Source organism: Labrus bergylta, chromosome 17 (genome assembly GCF_963930695.1).
Source record: "Labrus bergylta chromosome 17, fLabBer1.1, whole genome shotgun sequence".
NCBI classification, from domain to species: Eukaryota; Metazoa; Chordata; class Actinopteri; order Labriformes; family Labridae; genus Labrus; species Labrus bergylta.
The window spans coordinates 2,962,724-2,980,282 of record NC_089211.1 but is presented as its reverse complement, the minus strand read 5'-3'; the positions used below and the strand labels follow the sequence as shown (position 1 = coordinate 2,980,282).

Genomic DNA, 17,559 nt, shown 5'->3' with positions numbered 1-17,559 from the left:
ATTTTTGTTCTCAATGGGAAAGTCAAATGATTCCCAGTTTCTTACTCAACCCCTGTATGTATGGATTCAAAATTATATTGAATTTAGAAATGTTACATGGTGCACGTTTAAGGCTGAGCAGAAAAAACTATGAGCAAAATAAAACCGGATGTTTTTAAATTAAGTATAAAAAGCTTTTTCAAGTTTTGCCAAATTGATGTTGTGGATTATCTCCGCCAATAAAGCCTTTGAATCCAATATGCATATATTTAAAGGTTTATATTCAAGTCATTATTTTAAGAGAAACTGTATACTTGAAGTTTAAACATCATGCTGTGAAAATATGCAAGTGTGACATCCACAGGGGAAAACACGCTTCACACTGTGAAGGGCAACAAAGGTAAAAGTTCATCATCCTGAAGACCTGAGGAAAGAAGCTTTCCCCGAGCCGCTTTATGTCCGACGTGTAGAGACAGAGGTTTGAAGAAGAAGGAATATCATTGCTGGGGTTGTTGGAATTGTTCCAGATCCCTGGTGTGCTGATACAGCACCTTATAGTGTAGTGTAGGGGGGGTGTAGACCAGGTGGTCCAGCACTCTCTGTAGGGCATACCACCCTGAGTGGTGATCCCCTGTTAGAATGCTTTCCACAGCACAAGAAAAGAGGGTCTTCATAAGGCCAAACACATTTCTCACTGTCTTAGCTGTCAAAAACATTGCCTTGCATTTCACCCCAAAGTGTGTGTGGGTTTGATCATGTTAGAGTCCCACTGAAGAAACCTCATCATTACCTTTACGGTGAGTTCTGTTACTAAAAAGGTGGAGTGGAGGCGAGCCTCTAACCTCCTGGCAAACAGCTACTACGCACCCGTCTGTTAGGCAATTTAGCATTTAAGTTTAATAAACTTTCCCTACACCACTGTTTACACCAACATCTGAAATGACTTTCAACCTGTTGTAGAATGGTCTTAATTGAAAACGGATGTCCTTATATCACTTTGAATAGTACATGGTATCAGACAGAAGTCAGATTACTAAATTGTTGGCTAGCTAGTTGAAAGGAGAGTCTTCTCTGTGGAGAATCCTAAGAATGCATGTGCAGGACGTAAGAGCAAAGAAAAGGGACACAATCAATTGGAACCATTGCTGCTTTAAATAACTGCAGACGAGGAGCTTATTAACACAACAGAAGGGGCCATTGATGTCAGCCTTAGAGCAAAGCAGTTGAGGTATGGATTATCAAGGTCAACCGTCAGAATTGTCTGCTTTCAGATGATCCAAATCCAAGGACACTGGACACTGAATGCTTGGAGAGATCTTCTTACATATGGTATTTCAAGAATGAGTGGAAAATACTTGTTAAAAAATAGCTCTGAAACTCATACAATATAAATGTCTATTTTGAACTTATGAGTAGCCTGGAAAATCTGCAGAATTTTCAGATCCTAACTTCCAAGACAATTGTTCCAAGAGGGAATTCTAAAAGAGCCAGTTGTTTTGGAAACACAGAGCAACAGAGATCCCTCTCTAGGCAAAGCTCTGCATACTCAATTTCTCTCCTGATCACTTTGCACCAGACCACAGCAGCACCCTGGCCTTGATTAATATGTACCTGCTCCAGGCTAGGGCTGAGTGATTGCAATGAGGTGGGAAAGTATGGACGGACGGACTTATACCAGCAATGTACGGAAATTCATTATAGGAAATCGTCCGGCTTTGCTCTGGAGGAATGAACATATGTGGTCTGAGGGGAAATCAATTAATTACAGTGAGTTATAAGTCATGGTTATGGACTTCTTGCGAAGTGATCAGTGCTAGATAAAACAAGAACAGAGAAAAAGTAACCACCTTGTATTGGTTTAGGTTATTGACTTTTTCACAACTTATAAATACATTTGCTAAAGATATTCTCAAGCTGAATATGCCATTTTCAAGGTGAGGGAGAACGATGTTAATTAATATCAATGTTTGAAAAAACAATGAACAGAAAAGTTAATTAGCGTAGGTGTCCTGCAGGCTTGGAGGACAGCTGTGGTAGAAAAGCAAAGGAAAACGTGGCTGAATCTGCTGAGGCTAACATGTCTGAGAGATGAGCAGAGTTCAGAAGTTCGAGTGTGGAGAGAAAGTGAGTGAGAGAAAGAGAGAGAGAATAGGGGCTTGTTCTTCTGTGTTATAATGGAAGAAAGGTGGAGAAGGGAGTGAAGTGGAAAAAAAAAGGAGTGAGATGATGCACCCCTGTCAAGAAGGATCTTTTAATATCCTGTTGTGTGGGAGACAACACTTTTGTATACTTGTAGTTTACGTGTATTCAGAAATGTCAGATGTGATTATTGCTAAAGCTTTGCCTGGTGAAACCTTATTCTAAATTGGTCAATGTTCATTCATCCTCCATACTTGTCAGGGAGATTTCTGCCCTTTCATGTTTAGTGAGGCTACATGTTGCCAAGAAACACAATCATCAGGACTTCTAAGGCCTGGGATCTAGAAGTTTTATCTAATTCATTTTTTAAAGCAAGGCAAGATGAAAGAAAAGTTACACAACCATAAAAAAATAAAATAAAATGAAATCAATTTTGATTTCATGAAATAGTAGTGTGGACAGTGATAGTGGGATTGGTGCTAGTAGAACATACATTTCTGGGTAAAATCCATTCATGTAATTTACGAAGGATAAAAACAAAAATAGTTCTTTGCTGTGTTGATTTATGTTTTCCAGGTTCTAGACTTGTGAAGAGAATTTATTGTGCACCACATGATACATACAGGGAGAGAGACTTTAGGAGGGAGGGTCGCTCTGCTGCTCCTAATGTGACCATCCATTACCTGCATAAATCACAATCATCATAAATCATAATGTTAAAGCACAGATGAACACCCATGCTCATGAACTTACATCAATATTGCACACACGCTGAGAGGTTTCATCAGGGAAATATTCAGTTTGCTCCAAGCTGCAACTCACTGGATCAGATTTCTGCAGGAAGTCATCCAGCTCTACCTTTAGACCACAGTTTGCATATTTTGCTTTATACACACACACTAAGTCACCCTCTGTTTAACTTCAAATAATGTTCTTCTAGAAAGACTTAGTCCCGGTGGCCCAGTCACATGCAGGTCAATGCATCCTTGCCTAGATTAAAATACACTTCTTGTTGTTTGGGACAGGGCTAACATAGAGAATAAACAGGCTCGAGCTCAGTTAAGCATATTTCCTTTCTCTCAGATGCTGTAGTTACCATACTCTATTTCACAACCATAAAACAGAATTTAAAGGAGATATGAAAAAAATGCTCTTTTATTAAACCAACATTTTCTGGACTACATAAAGGCTGGCATTTTTTTTCTTTCCTTTCCTACAAGTGAACATTCGAAAATAGACATTGCATCACATTGAAAGATTTGAAACCACTAACATTCACAAGTAAACAAACACACCATATTTATCTACTGTGCGCTTTAGATCAATCCCAACTCAAATAAAAGAGGGTCACATTTGCTATCATCCTTTGTACAGATTTTTTTTATTTTATGGTTTTTAGATGTTATCTTATCAAAGTTGACATGCAATATAGTTAACAGCAAGAATTTTGTAAAAAAAAAGAAGAAGCATCCTGAAGGAATACACACTCTTGCCAGAAACTTCTGCTCCCTGGAGAACTCCCTCCAACCAGCTGCCATCCATTTCACATTTTAGATGGATAACTTCTATTTTTTTCTTAATTGAGTCAGGCTTTCAACTATATATATATATATATATATAAACAGGGTGTTTAAAAAACAAAAAAACCTTTGTTAAATTTGAATAAGGTGATAAACACATTATTACATTTTAACAGTATGGATCTATGTTTCTTTGTTCAGCATGCTTGGAAGGAGTAAAAGAAAAGAAATATCACAAAAGCTAGATTTCCACTGCCGGGAATTTCCCCAAGGAATAAACTTCTCTTTATCATCCCACTGTTAGGACCAGAAACTATGTTCTGGGGACCCTTTTCAACTCCCTAAAAGGTCACTCTAGGGAGGTAATGCTCTGAAAGTAAACTTTAGGGGTGGGCCTTGTAGCACTACATATTTCTTTTTTTTTTTTTAAGCTTTAATTTGGGCTTTTTATGCCTTTATTAGAGAGATAGGACAGTGGATAGAGTCAGAAATCAGGGAGAGAGAGAGGGAGAAGACATTCTGGAAAGGAGCCTACTGTCAGATTCAAACTCTGGCTGCCCACTTGGAGAACTATAGCCTCCATACAGTATATGGGGCGTGCACACTAACCACTACACCAACTGTGCGCCCAGCACTACACATTTCTGACTGGTCAAGTAATCATAGCATTGAGAAGACTTCTTGACATATCAGCAGATTCATTTTCCCAGTCATGAGGTATGCCTTTCAGGTACATACCTTCGAAGGAACCCGACTTTGAAGCCTGCGTAGACCGCTAAGGATAAACTGAAATGAGACCGTCTATAGAGGATTTCCTGTTTGTGTCAGCAGCTTTTCCCGCTCTTTACCCTACATTTCTGAGCACAGCCTGTGTCCCCAAGCAACTTCGAAAGCTGCACTAGAACTACCTAACATATGCAATGTCAAGTGATTTAACCTATTGTTTTAACGATAATTCATATTTTCAAGTCCCCCATTTCCCCCCAACATTTGTATCACTACATTTTCCAAAGGGTTAAACCAATTATTTGTATTCAAAAGTGTAAACGTTGAACGCCATCTTATTTGAATGGACACTCAATGTATCTTGGGTCTTGAAAGATAAAATCAAATGCAGTAGTACTCATTTGTTGGCCCAATTAGAAGGAGTCCTTAAAATTGCACAGCCTTCAAAGCTGCTATGATGAATCAGTCTTCATATGCACCCTTGGAAGGATGCATCCCTTGAATTGAGACACAGTGTTTGTGTGTCTTTGACTAAAATGGACACCAAGGCAACAATGGGCTAGAGGAACATTTGACTCACTGGACAATGTTACCAAACACAGGAGTTTCTGCAGTATCTCTTTCTGTCAAACCTGTCTGTACAGATTTGATTTCATCATACATGAACAAAACTGGTGTGTCATGTAACTCAGTGGTTCCCAAAGTGGGGGTCTGGACCCCATAGGGGGTCGCAAGACATTGAGAGGGGGCCGTGACATTCCTTTCAAAATCATATAAAAATGAAAATCACTGAAAATTGAATATTTTACCGATTATTGTGAAAATATCTACAAAATAAAGTAGTTCAAGAGATGAATTATGTTCTGCTTCTAGCATTTCTTACAATAAATTACTTAACTAAAATTAGCCTATTAGTCTGCCAGCGTTTAATGTTTTAACGACCTCCATGGACAGTCTGGGTCCCCAGTCTCTAGCAACTTATTTTGGGGACTCACGGGTCAAAAAGTTTGGGAACCCTTGATCTAACTAACTCAGGAAATATAATTGTCACATTGATTCTCTCAGATCAGGTATACCCTGTACAAATGTAGAACCCCTTTAGCCAGAGTTTCTATTAAATCGCCTTCAATAAAGCAGGTATTTTTTTAGGGCTACCTGTGGGTGACAAGTCCCTTCTACAGCAATGAGATAACAATGTAGATGCAACCCCTCTTTTAAAGGTGGTCTCTTTCCGCTCTTAAATCCAAAGTAGGCGATGCAAGTACGCATAACTCAAGACTGAAAAGAAGGAAGTCCATGAACAAATGGGTGACCTCACAGTCAACGTCATCTGCCTGGCAACACAGTAAAAAATGTCACAATTTCAACTGCTACATGCCAATCAAACTGGAAGCAAAGAATAAGGCACATTTTGAGATGCAAAGAATAAGGCACATTCTTAGAGCACATTAAGTTTCTGGCTGCTGTCATTGCAAAGTTTTCATTTTCAATCCAAGTCATAAAATATGACTGCGGGCAAAATGTTGTACTAGCGGTGTCAAGATTTATATATTCATACATTTGTGCTCTCAGCACCAATATTAATCTTGATACATATATTTTTTTATATATATTTCAAAACAGATGTGGGTGCATCCAAGCAGAAAAAGTATTTAGTATGTATGCCGGTTTCTACCTTTTGAACTATCATGGGGGTGAGATATTCTTCCAAATGTTGGTGGAAAAGAGCCAAAGCTCTGATTTAAAATAAAGACAATTAAGTAAAAGACTTTACCCTTGATAAATATACTGCAACGTTAATGTGTTTGTTTTATTAAAGTAAGGCATGACTGCTTTCACCTTTCTGAAAAGACAACGAGGAGCCAATAATGACTGTCTGTCAGACCATTACCAACAAGTCCATTAATTTGACTTTTATTACCAGTAGACACTGCCTTTATCAAAGAGAGGATCCCAATTAGTCCAAACTAACTTCCACAGATGCTTCTAAATAATCTTGCTCTCAGTGCCCTGTGAAATGTAATGCTCTTTTGAACAGACATAAAATACATCAATACTGCAGTTTATTATGAGATATTTATTATTAAGCTTTGATTAATCAGAGGATTGAGTGTGTGTTGGTGTTTCAGAGAGAAGGAGGCAAAGTAAATCTGTGTTCTGGAGATCAAGGGCTTACACATTGCTCCCAGCAAAGTGTAACCATGTATAGTACTTGTACTTCTCTTGCTACATACTTACTGCTTTAATTTGCCATGCTTTGTCTGAACCATACATGAGGATTAGACCTGTTCCACGTCTGCTGTGATCTCCTTTGATGAAGTGTGTGAATCTAATGCAAATAATTAAACATAAGCACATACATCAACACACAAAAAGACACTGGGTTCTTCTAAAGACCTTGTTATATTTTCCCCAAGTTGTTGCACAGAGTTTTCCAATTATTAATTTTACTATTCACAAAAGAATTGGAACAATCAGCGGCGTTCATATAGTCTGCCTCCGTTTTCACGGTCTTAAGGGAGAGAAGGGAACATGCAACTTCACACGAGTGTACAGACAGCTGTGTGGGGAGCTAGACTGGGGTAATTGGAGCCTTGAGTAGAGTAAGAGTCTTGTGATCCCTCTGAGAATGGCAGGCATATGCCTGTGTTACTTCCAGCTGTCCTTTTCTGAGAGCAAGCTAATTGCATCATGTTTGTATCCTGCTAGTTAGTCTTCTAATTAAAAACAATGAAAGGTGTTAAAAGCAGGCAGATGAAAGTGGGGACTGCTCTGGACATGGAACCTGTGTTCTTAAAAAGACCTGACCTTAGTCTCAGAAGAGGTCAGGTTTTAATTTGGAAAGTGTATATAGCAGGGGGACAACATGCATAATGCTGGACCTTTTAATTAAGGTTATTGGTGTTGTTTTGTTGTTATGCAAATATTTCAAAGCATTCAGGACACATGCTTATACAGCCACATGTTTAGGCCCTTTGTCTATAGCTTGGATTGATGCTAAACAATTAGCTGGATTTTCTTTTGCTCGACTGCAAAGGAAATAGATTTAAATAATTTTTTTCTGCGATTTGACTTCAACACAAACCCTTCAAAAACTTGGCTTCCATCAGTAAGTGGACAGTGATCAAAGGAATTTGTGAAGTTCAAAGCTTAGAGTGTTGTATGGGTGTTTTTCCAAGTGGCAACCTCTGCTGTTGAAAAATGGAGCCAATGCGGGGGTGCAACTGCAACCCCTCCGGTGTCAACTTGTGAAAAAGGCCCATTACGATAGCAATACTAAACATGTTTACTGTCTGATTCATAAAATGGTTTTGCTCTGAATAGCTCATGTCTTTATTGGAACACACTGTACTGAGATGATTTTTTATAACTCATCCATTTAATGGTAATTAGATAACGAGTTATGCATAATTATTGGCGTGGCTGAACTGACTGAAAATGTGGTTGCATTGTAGCTGTTTGCCAGGAGGCCTATGGCCAGCCTCATCTCCACCTCCTTGCCGGTTTATTTACTTTATTTATCAGTTTATTTGTCAGGGACAATACATGTTACCATCTAATTAAAGTGCAAAGGACTTCTAGCCATGGCTTATTTGCCATCCTTGTTCCCGTTTAGGGCTTTGGGTTTCTAGGTTGACACTTCACTCCCAATATGGCGACAGCCATTGTAGGGCTTCAAAAACTGTTTCAGTTTTTATTACATTAGTGTTTTCACAAAGTTTTCTAATGGGTTATTCTGCTGCCACTGACTGGTGAACCTTTGTGGTCAGGTTGTGGTAGTCCAAGGAGAGGTTTCCCTTTCGAGCACTTTACCAAATTAAATACTGTTGGAATCACATATAACATTTTCAGATTTCAAGAAGTCTCATTGCAAACACTAGTCCAAAAGAGAAGCATTTCATAGACATCAATTCAAACAACCATTTAAATCTATAGAGTCTGTAGCAATAATTAAGCATCTTGAATCATTCAAGTTTTCAGTGTGTCCTCTACTTCCAAGGGCAGACACCAGACACAAGCAAGTTCCTCCCAAGCCAGAAGTTCATGTCCACACTTGGAGGCTATGTATGTCAAACAGTAGAACAACAGCATTTTATGTCATGTCCCATGACAGTATGTTAGGGGAATGAATAGAGTGACTGCTACATACGCCAAGTCAACTTTGCATATCAAAGAGGAAAATGTCAAGTCTGAAACCACCAGGATCACCACCGGCTTTTACGTCTTCTCCAAACAAGAAGCTCATGCCGGGGGAAGAAACCCCTTGAGGGGTTCTCATGTGTTGATTGATATAGGATGGAAGGAGATCCACAAAAGACCACGATGCAAACAAAATCTCTCAATCTTTCCAAAAATATTAAAATCATATTCTTATTTGTAGGCTGGCAATTGACTTGTCTCTGAACATTACATTAGCCCTGTCTACAGGGAACTTGGTTTGTGAGGGCTGAATGATATCGGTTCTGAGCTAGAAGAGATTCCTTGTGGCCCACTGACAGAAGTTCTCTGACATCTTGAATGGTTTTAACCAAGGGCAACCTTTGTTCAACACACTAATATCCTACATTTGTGGGAAGGAAGGACCCCTGACCAAAACAATTGCCAAGTTTATCCTGGGCCCTTGCCAGTAACTCCTAACTCCCACTTTGTCTAAAACTAAGAAAGTATCTTTGTCCTAGCCTCAGAGTTGATCTCCACACACTTTGATTGTATTATCATGGAAGTAGCAGACTTCTGCCACGAGAAGGTGAAGGAGGACAACTGCTTTATTCAGGTCCATAAAGACTGTTGTTCTTGAGGACTATAAGACCTATCCAGGAGTCCTAAGTTTGTTAGTCGTTTCTGCCCATTAATTAAGATTTTTGAGAGGGTGTAGAAGTGGAGCACATGCCTCTGGCGACAGATGACGAAACCTTCTAATGTCAGTACAGCCGCAAATCTTCCTTGTCAATGTCAATGAAGCAGGAATTAAGTGCTGACTGCCAGCAGCGGAAGTGATGAGAATTGGTAAAATCTAGGATCATCATGCCCTTTAATTCAAAGTGATGTGGAAAGCTAGTCTTCAACTTAAGCCTGAAAGCCATCAAACATCTAATGGCTGTTTACAATGCCAGTACTTAAAGAGGTATGAGTGGCAGAGAGAATTTAAATCTAATTGGACCCTAACTTGAATGAAATGATTCTCAAGGACCCTTATGAGTTTTTGCATATAACAGCTCAGATGTCTTTCTCCATGAAGCAAACAATTGAGCCATACAGAAATAACCCAGTCAAATCATTATGACAGCAACAAAAGCGAACAAAAGAAACAAAACAATTAGGTAAAATGACTTGTGATGGTTTTGTTCGTGAAAATTGTGGTCTTTTACAAACAAATAAAGCATAATGAGCCCTACAACAGCTGGCTCAGTGACTCCCATCTTATAAGCACTGCACCCCTGCCGTCACACAACAAGATGTGTGAACACCACTTGAATTCAGATGTAGGAGGTGTGACTGCAATTTCAAATTGCTGACATGTCAATGCCTTTGACTGCACACAGCATCAAATCAAGTTCTACAAAGCACTAAGTACAAATAAACATTTTGAGCCAATGGCTGATTAAAAAAACAATTTGTAGTACGCTTAATGTCTGATGACTTGCAAGAGATCAAATGCTGAACGAGACCATGCAGACTGACACGGTTTTCAAAGAGCAGTGCAATGAAAGTCACTGAACAGACAGGGTTTAGCAAGTTTTCAATAAATAACTTTGCACGTTGGCAAGGACACTCTCAAAAAAGAAAACATGTGTGAGAAGATGCTTTGGAAATTTTTTTCAATTCAAAGCCTTGCAATATCCACTGAAGGATGTGTTTGTTGTGGGTTGGACTCAGGATGTTGACTCAGAAGGCAAACAAAGAGTGATGTGTTTAATCATAGTTGTAAAATATTTTTGATAGTGTGGAGTTATTACAGTTATTCAACTGACATTTTTTTCTTCCAATGAAATAGGTATTTACAACAGTTTTAGTGGTTTGTGGATTTTTCCAATTGTTTGTGGTTTTTTTTGTATAAGTATTTTGCTGAGAGGTGCTGTGGTTCAGAGGTTTAGCAGTTCTCTTTATAATGGGTAAACTTGCGGTTAGATCCCCGGCACCTGCAGTCCACATGTTGAAGTGTCCATGGACAAGACACTGAACCCCAGCTACCATATGCATATCGATTAGTGTAGTGATTCCCAAATTTGGGAGCCCATACCCTAGGTCGAGCCAAGAGTTATGACCAGATCTAAATAATATCTGCAGTTTTTTTAATCCTTTTTAAGGTTTGCCAGTTGGGCTGATGATGAATGTTCACTAAACATCACTAGCTTCTAAAAAAATATGAGGAGTCATGTTGCACCCTTGGCTTTCACTGTACAACTAAAGAAAATGAAGAAGGAACAAAGTGTGAGATCTGCATAACAATATTAGTTTCGGACAGTATGAAGCTGAACAAGTTAAGATGCCACTTCCGGTACACGAAAAAAGGCCCACTGATTTCCCCTAAAATAAACTTCTCAACTATCGTGTAAATCAGTTGTATTAATTAATTATACATTTTGTGCTTCTTTAGCCTGCACTATTGAGACAGAACAGTTAATAGAACCTGAAATATGAGGGAGAGAGAGGGTGGGGAATGACACACGGCTATAGCAGCCATCAATGTATGAATTTGTGAGTGAAGTTGTGAATGTAACAAGTATGGTAAAAGTCCACTTACTCAAACTACATGTGAAAACCTCCAAATGCTAACTAATTTAATATCAAATTTAAGATGAAGTTTTGATTTTAAAAAACGCAGGCAGAAACAGATGTTGGTTTTGGATTTAGTCCAATAATGTTCAGTTAGCTGAATCTTCTCTGCAGTAACATTCTTAAATTCTACCGGGCGAAAACAGTGTTTCAGTCTTATGTACAACATCATTTGTAATTAACTTCTTCAATTTTCCATACTTCAACAAAGCATGCTCCATTACCAGTCCCGGTTGGGCAAAACATGTCAATACCATTGATCATTCCGCGTGATGACAAAACTCAAGTGGGTAAATCTATAAAATTGTTTAATCCATCCCATCTTTATGCGCCTCTCCCAAAGGATGATGTGCTTGTGTCTTAGATTGTGTGCCTGCATGTTAAGAGCGCTGTATGCCTGAGTGTTTGCGTCAGAGTTCACATTGACGTGCATGTGTGCACAGCACAGCCTGAGCTTTTTTTTATGTGAGCTGTTTCTGTTTTTGTGCTCTGTTGAAATTGTCTAAGGCATAACAATTTGTGCAGCTGTCTTCACTTCACTCACATCCACCTGAGAGGTAGATAAGGAGTTGAGTGAAGTCTTATCAGCCTGTTTGATAACATTTATATAAAAGTTCCCGCTCTGGGCATATGCGTCTGAGCCCTGTGTTACAGAGATCTTCCTCACACTGACAACAATCTTAGCTTGAGCAGCAGAAAGTTGAGCTGGGATAAATTTGAGCAGATCCTGAAAGCGTCAGGAAATTGCTTAGCCTGGCAAAACTCTCAGCATTTGTATTATTAAGGCGATGTGGAATTACCTGTAGCCAAGCTGCAAATAAGCTGTCCTAAAAGGTTAAGTCATAAAGCACAGGATTTCAGAGAGCCAATGCTCAGGGGCGAACTCGGATATGTGGGTTGAGTGTGCCTCGGCCTCTTTTCGAGCGAAGATCAATGCAAAGCTTGTGCCTCTTAAATGAGAGTAAAATGTCAAAATCTCTTACTAATTTGCAACAACATCTCAACAAGCTCTGGTTGACCCTGTGGGAAAACACTGACATTTAAAGGTCCTTCATTCACTCGCCATGATTTCTAATTTCCTCTTTCTACAGAAAAGAAAAATTCAATGTGAAAGAACTGAGCCTGTTTATTTCTACCAAATGTATTTAAACTTAGTAGCCAGGTAAAAGTCTGCATTACAATTTGAATGAAGTGAACATTTATGCAGATGACCAGGTACTGTATTCTAATGGAAATTGTTGTTTACACCCTTTGCAACCTTTCAGAGTGCTTAATTAAAACATGACAGGTAATTTGGCCACTTATCCAACCTGCAGTGTGTCAATATGGCTACTGTGTAAATAAAGAAAAAGCTGTTAGTGCTCCAGCCATTGTTCAGCCGCCAATCAATACTCGACTGAAGAGTAACTGGAATATCTATTTGAACAAATAATGTGGCCATAATAAGGGACCAAGTGTCTCAAAATGTAAAGGTTCTAGTGAATATAATTTGTAGTAATTCAGCTTAAATTGAAATGTTCAGTATGAAGGCTTGTAAGAGCCCTCTGTCTTTGGCTTTAGTTTAATCTCAGTGAGACATTAGGGAAGTCAATCCACCTCGACTTCCTAAGCCATCTAAGTACGTGGGATTTCATCATCTGCTTAATTGCCTACCCTAATTTGCTTTGCTGGCACTGTCACAGCCCCATTGTACCGTTATCAAATCACTGGGCACTGTAATTAACTTTACATTGTAACCACCACCTCTGTAAGTGGCACAGACCAGCAGCTGTTAAATGCTTCTAACTTTATCGTCTTTTCTCTCTCTCTCTCTTTTTTTTCTTCTTCTTTCCAGCAGAATGAGTACACGTGTCCACGCCCCCTACCTGGTGCCTGGCTGGGAGATATGCCTACCATCCATTAACCCCCCAAAAAGGGAACTGCTTTCGGATTGGGGTCCAACAAACCAACGCTGAAACAGAGACGCAGGAGAAAAACGGATCCAGCCATCATAATTCACATTCAAGGATGCATTTCAAACGTTGCTAACAAGGGGAACCACTTGCCGAGACAAAGAGGAGATAATACTGTCTTTTCATTTTTCTTAAGATTTTATAAAAGTCTTGTTTTTGGCCTGTGGTCTTTGGTCATCAGCTTTGCTGCGTTCCTTCCCGCTTCATCAGCACACAGACTCTGACACACACGGTTGTGGAAATGCAGTAAACAGCCGAGGCTTTGGGAGAAGACTCATGAGCACTAATGGATGGTTTTAACCAAAATGGAAGCGCATTGTATAGACTGTAATTGCTTATTGTCTCCATGAGGACAACTTGGCATTGTTTCGAACACAGGGAAAAGACTACACTAATTCAAGAGGCTTTAAAAAAAAGTGTAAACTGAGCAATGAATCATTGATGAAAAAGCACTGACGGTAGGGGTTTTTGACTGCTCTGCTAACACAGCTGTGTTTAATTTAAAGTGGGTTTCCACATTTGATTAATACAAGGCATCATGTTCTCATCTTTTAATGCTTTTTTTTTTTTTTTTTTTAAGAAAGACTAATCAAAGGGGTAAGATGGTGTAAATGTGCCTCACTGGAGCAGAACATTTATGAAAGGAGTCACTGAGCTATCCTGTGCACCTGTCAGTAATGAGGAATCTGCTTCATCAAGTCAGCAGCTGGAAGACTGTTTGAAGCCTGTGAGAAGTAGCCAGTGGAAAACAAACTATCCCCCCAGCCAATGACTCTTTGTGAAGATTTTTTTGTTTTTGTTTGGTTGTGTTTTTTTTTCATCATCTTCTTTTTCTCTAAGTTGCTTCTAGTTGCAACCAAACCTCGGATGTCAACTTTGTAATTTGAAGTTTGAGAGCGCAACCAGAAGCAAAAAAGGGAAAAAAAAGAAAAAGCTCCTTCTAAAGGGTTAAAATGTAATTTTCTGAGATTATAATGTTGTTAATGTTGTACTTTATTAATATGTGTTCCTGCCATTTTCAACACCAAATACCAAAGAGCCAAATTGAGCTTTTTCAGGCCTTTGGCTCTCCCAAACTTGGATTGTTACAGATCCAGGATTTGCTCTAGTAAAAGGAAATCCACAAAAATATATAACAAAGCCTCAATTTCCCCTCATATCCAGCAGTGCTCTCCTACCGAATTGGCTTTTTTCTTCTTCTTCCATGTGTGTAATGTGTACGTCTTTGTGAACAAACAGTGATGCAAGGACAGTCTTTGTCGGGAAGATCCTGTCTGTAAGATGACTTTGAGCACTGCTTTCATTCAACGACTCATGTTGGAAAAACATGCTACACTCCCCTTAAAAATAGTCCGCCTGTCTCTCCCCCCTTGAAGAGACTGCTGTTGTTGCTGTGCGCGTTTCCCAAGTGTGCTTGTGTTTCACCCGTTCTGAGTTCTTCTTTATATTTCAGATGCATCCGAGTTGTGCATTGTTTGTTTCGACCTTCTTTCTACACAGGAAATGGTAATTTTCTATTGTACATTTCTGCTCTCCCCCCCTTGAATTTGTTGATATTTAGTAAGCAGCTGTATTCTTTGTTCACTTTCAACAGTATGTTTTATAATGAAAATAACTTTATTGGTGAGCAATATGAATTGGTCAAATTAAAATATTCATCAATCACTTTTTTTTGTGTTCCAGATCAATGTGATATTTCCGACTGTGGGTCATTTCCCAGTGTGAACGTGTGCTTTTTCTTTTAATAAGCTCCTACCACCATGCTCCCAAGTCTGCGTTCACGCCTGTTGGAGTGTGTGGTATTCCCCACAGAGCCGCGCGACAAGGCTGACACATCAACATTAGCCTCATTAATTTAGAGAGCAGAACATTGATCTCTGTTCGACCATTCCACTCACCGTGGCGCTCAGTGTGGGCCCCACTAGACCTCTAATTACGCTTCCTGTGTAATGTGTCGCATATCTCAGGAGGGAAGGGGTGGGGGGGACCATGCTTGGTGAATTTTCTCCGTGTATGTCGTGCTCGAAACATGTCAAGCTGTCAGCTAAGCGGTCCAGATGGTTAACTTGCCTCGCTTTCCCTGTGTTATTTTTCGCATACTGCTTCCAACCTATCTCCCCCCCCCCACTTCTACGAGCTTCTTCCCCCAATCCTGTCTTCTTCTCTGTTGGGCGCCCACACCTAACTCATTTTCGGTTTCCTTGGTCAGGCTCCTGCATCTGTCTCTCACATTACTCCCCGACTCAACTCCATCTGTTTTTTAAAAGCCGAGTTCAACCAGAGTACAGAGAGGGAATTTTCTTCTCTTCCCTTGTGTTGTCCAGTCATGCTGATAGTTTACACTCAGTTACAAAGCAATGAGATAAACTACATAGCTAGTTTCAATGCTAGCAAAGATGACATGCGTCTCAGCTCCACCCCAGCTTCAGCAGCAGATATGCTAGGCATATATTTTTGCTGGATGCCAATTCATCAATTTATAACAGAGCAGAACAATCAGGACAGGAAGTCAGATACCTAAACAACGTTAAAACATCAGGGCCCGTATCCACAAACATTCTGAGAATCCTCTCAGACAGCTCCTAACTTAGCTTCAAAAATTCCTAGGAAGGAGTCTTCGCCTAGGAGTGATTTAGGAACATTCTCAAGAGCAACTCTAAGCGATGAAGAGACAGAAACTTTTATCTTAGTGAGGAGGCGTGGTCGAGCCCGTTGCTAGGTATGAAACATTTTTTCTGAGAAGCTGTGATTGGTTGATCCAAAAAAAATTGAGAAATAAAGTCAAACATAGAATCTAGTCAGACATTGTGAAATTATGAACACTTTGAAATGATCATCTGTGTGATAATTTGTAAAACATACTTTATAAGTATATAGCCTACAAGATGTCGGCTCATTGGCTGTTTCAGGTATTTCCGTTTGAAGCAGCCCAACTAGGATTCGGAATCGGGGAGGCTCCGACTCTATAGGGAGCAGTAAAATAATCGTAGTGACACCACACATCGTAGTGACACCACACACTTTGTCGGATTATTCTGAGGGAGCACAGAGTCACAGTGGAGCGGAGCTGACACACAAATACACACATATGGGTTAACGTGAAGCAACAGATAACGGCTAAGTTGTCTCTGTCACGACCATCTATTTAAAGTCTGAAGGTTGAGTTCAAACATTGTCCTGGATACACATCCTCTCCACTTAACTCACTGATTCACTCGGGAAAGAAAAAGCCACTCGTTTGCAGTAATGGTCCCTATGCTCTGCTAGAATTAAAACAAATTCAATAAATAAATAAAGTCCAGAAAAAGATTATCTCATGGTCATCAATTTGTAATCTGCAGGTTGAGCTAAAACAGAAAAAAAAATACCTCTTGGATACAAGCGAAACAACTTCAGCCTGTAGTCGTCTTCAAATCCACTACACTTCACTCAGACTGGTGGGGTTACTCTCTTCAGGTTACTCTCTTCAGGATTTGAGTCAGAGAGGCTGGATGCGTCTATTTAACTGAAAAAAATCACATTCGTAAACATCTGAGTTTCAGAATAGAGAACTCAATATATTTGGGGGGCTTCCTGATAGTTTAAAAAAAAACAAAAAACAAGCACAAACATTCATTCAATAAATAATTGATAAGATAGATGCTCTCAGAGAAATGTATACTAACAATTGAGTGAACTTGGTCTTTAAATGTGTGTCTCCAGCTCTATTTCCATGTCATGTATGTTGTACATTCTACATTTTTCTGTGTCCCCCTCTCTCCTTTCTGTGTTTCTGTCTTATCCGCTGTTGTTCTCCATTACTCCGTCTCTGTCTCTGTCTCTGTCTCCGTCGCTGCATGTGTTGTGGCAGCACAGACAGGGCTGTATGCCTGCGAGCAGACTCCATGCATAATTCATGCAGCTATGGGCTCCCTGTTGACCCGAGTCCAAACAGTTGGCAGTCTATAACACTTCCACAGAAGAGCCCCGAGAAGAAGATGCTGAACTAGAAGCAAAATACACTGATGTTGGATTTATCAAGCCCCCTCGCATGACAATGCAGACAACACAACTTTCAGATTTTTTTTCCATCTGCCACCACAGATTAGATGACAGGGATAGCTTAAAGTGTGTGAAAACCTTTGAAGCGAAAAAGTGTTGCACAACAGGCTGGAGAAGAAAATATTTCTCAATGTGGAGGCTGGAGAAAACTTTCAATTTAGAAAGGGAACATTTTGATTACAAGGATGAGATCATCTCATAAATCTATGATGAGTTGAAGGTGGTCAGACTTTACTGCACACAACACACACGACTTTCAATCAGTGGAGGAAATCTTTAAACCTTGGTCAAAATCAAACAATATACTACTTGATGAGATGATTTCAAGGCACACTATGTGTCCGCCTTCCACTTCTCTCTTTAAAGATTTCCTGGTTGGCGAAAGCATAAAAGGAAACAACCACTTTACCTCAAGTGTTCCTCCT

The 17,559-nt window shown here is 39.6% G+C and overlaps 1 protein-coding gene across 4 annotated transcripts in view; it reads left to right on the top strand.

Moving 5' to 3' along the window:
• The window catches only part of lrrtm4l1 (leucine rich repeat transmembrane neuronal 4 like 1), a 67,670-nt gene extending 52,910 nt beyond the window's left edge, over positions 1-14,760 (top strand). For 2 of the 4 annotated variants that reach the window (XR_010669025.1, XM_020630592.2), the window contains exon 3: positions 12,979-14,760. Coding sequence is in view for 2 of the 4 variants with exons in the window: in XM_020630592.2 (XP_020486248.1) it covers positions 12,979-13,044 (66 nt within the window). In the remaining 2 variants the exon portion in view is untranslated. Of the gene's footprint in view, positions 1-12,975 lie in introns of all 4 variants that reach the window. The other 2 variants (XR_010669024.1, XM_020630591.2) reach the window with 1 other exon arrangement.
• The last annotated feature ends 2,799 nt before the right edge of the window (positions 14,761-17,559 follow it).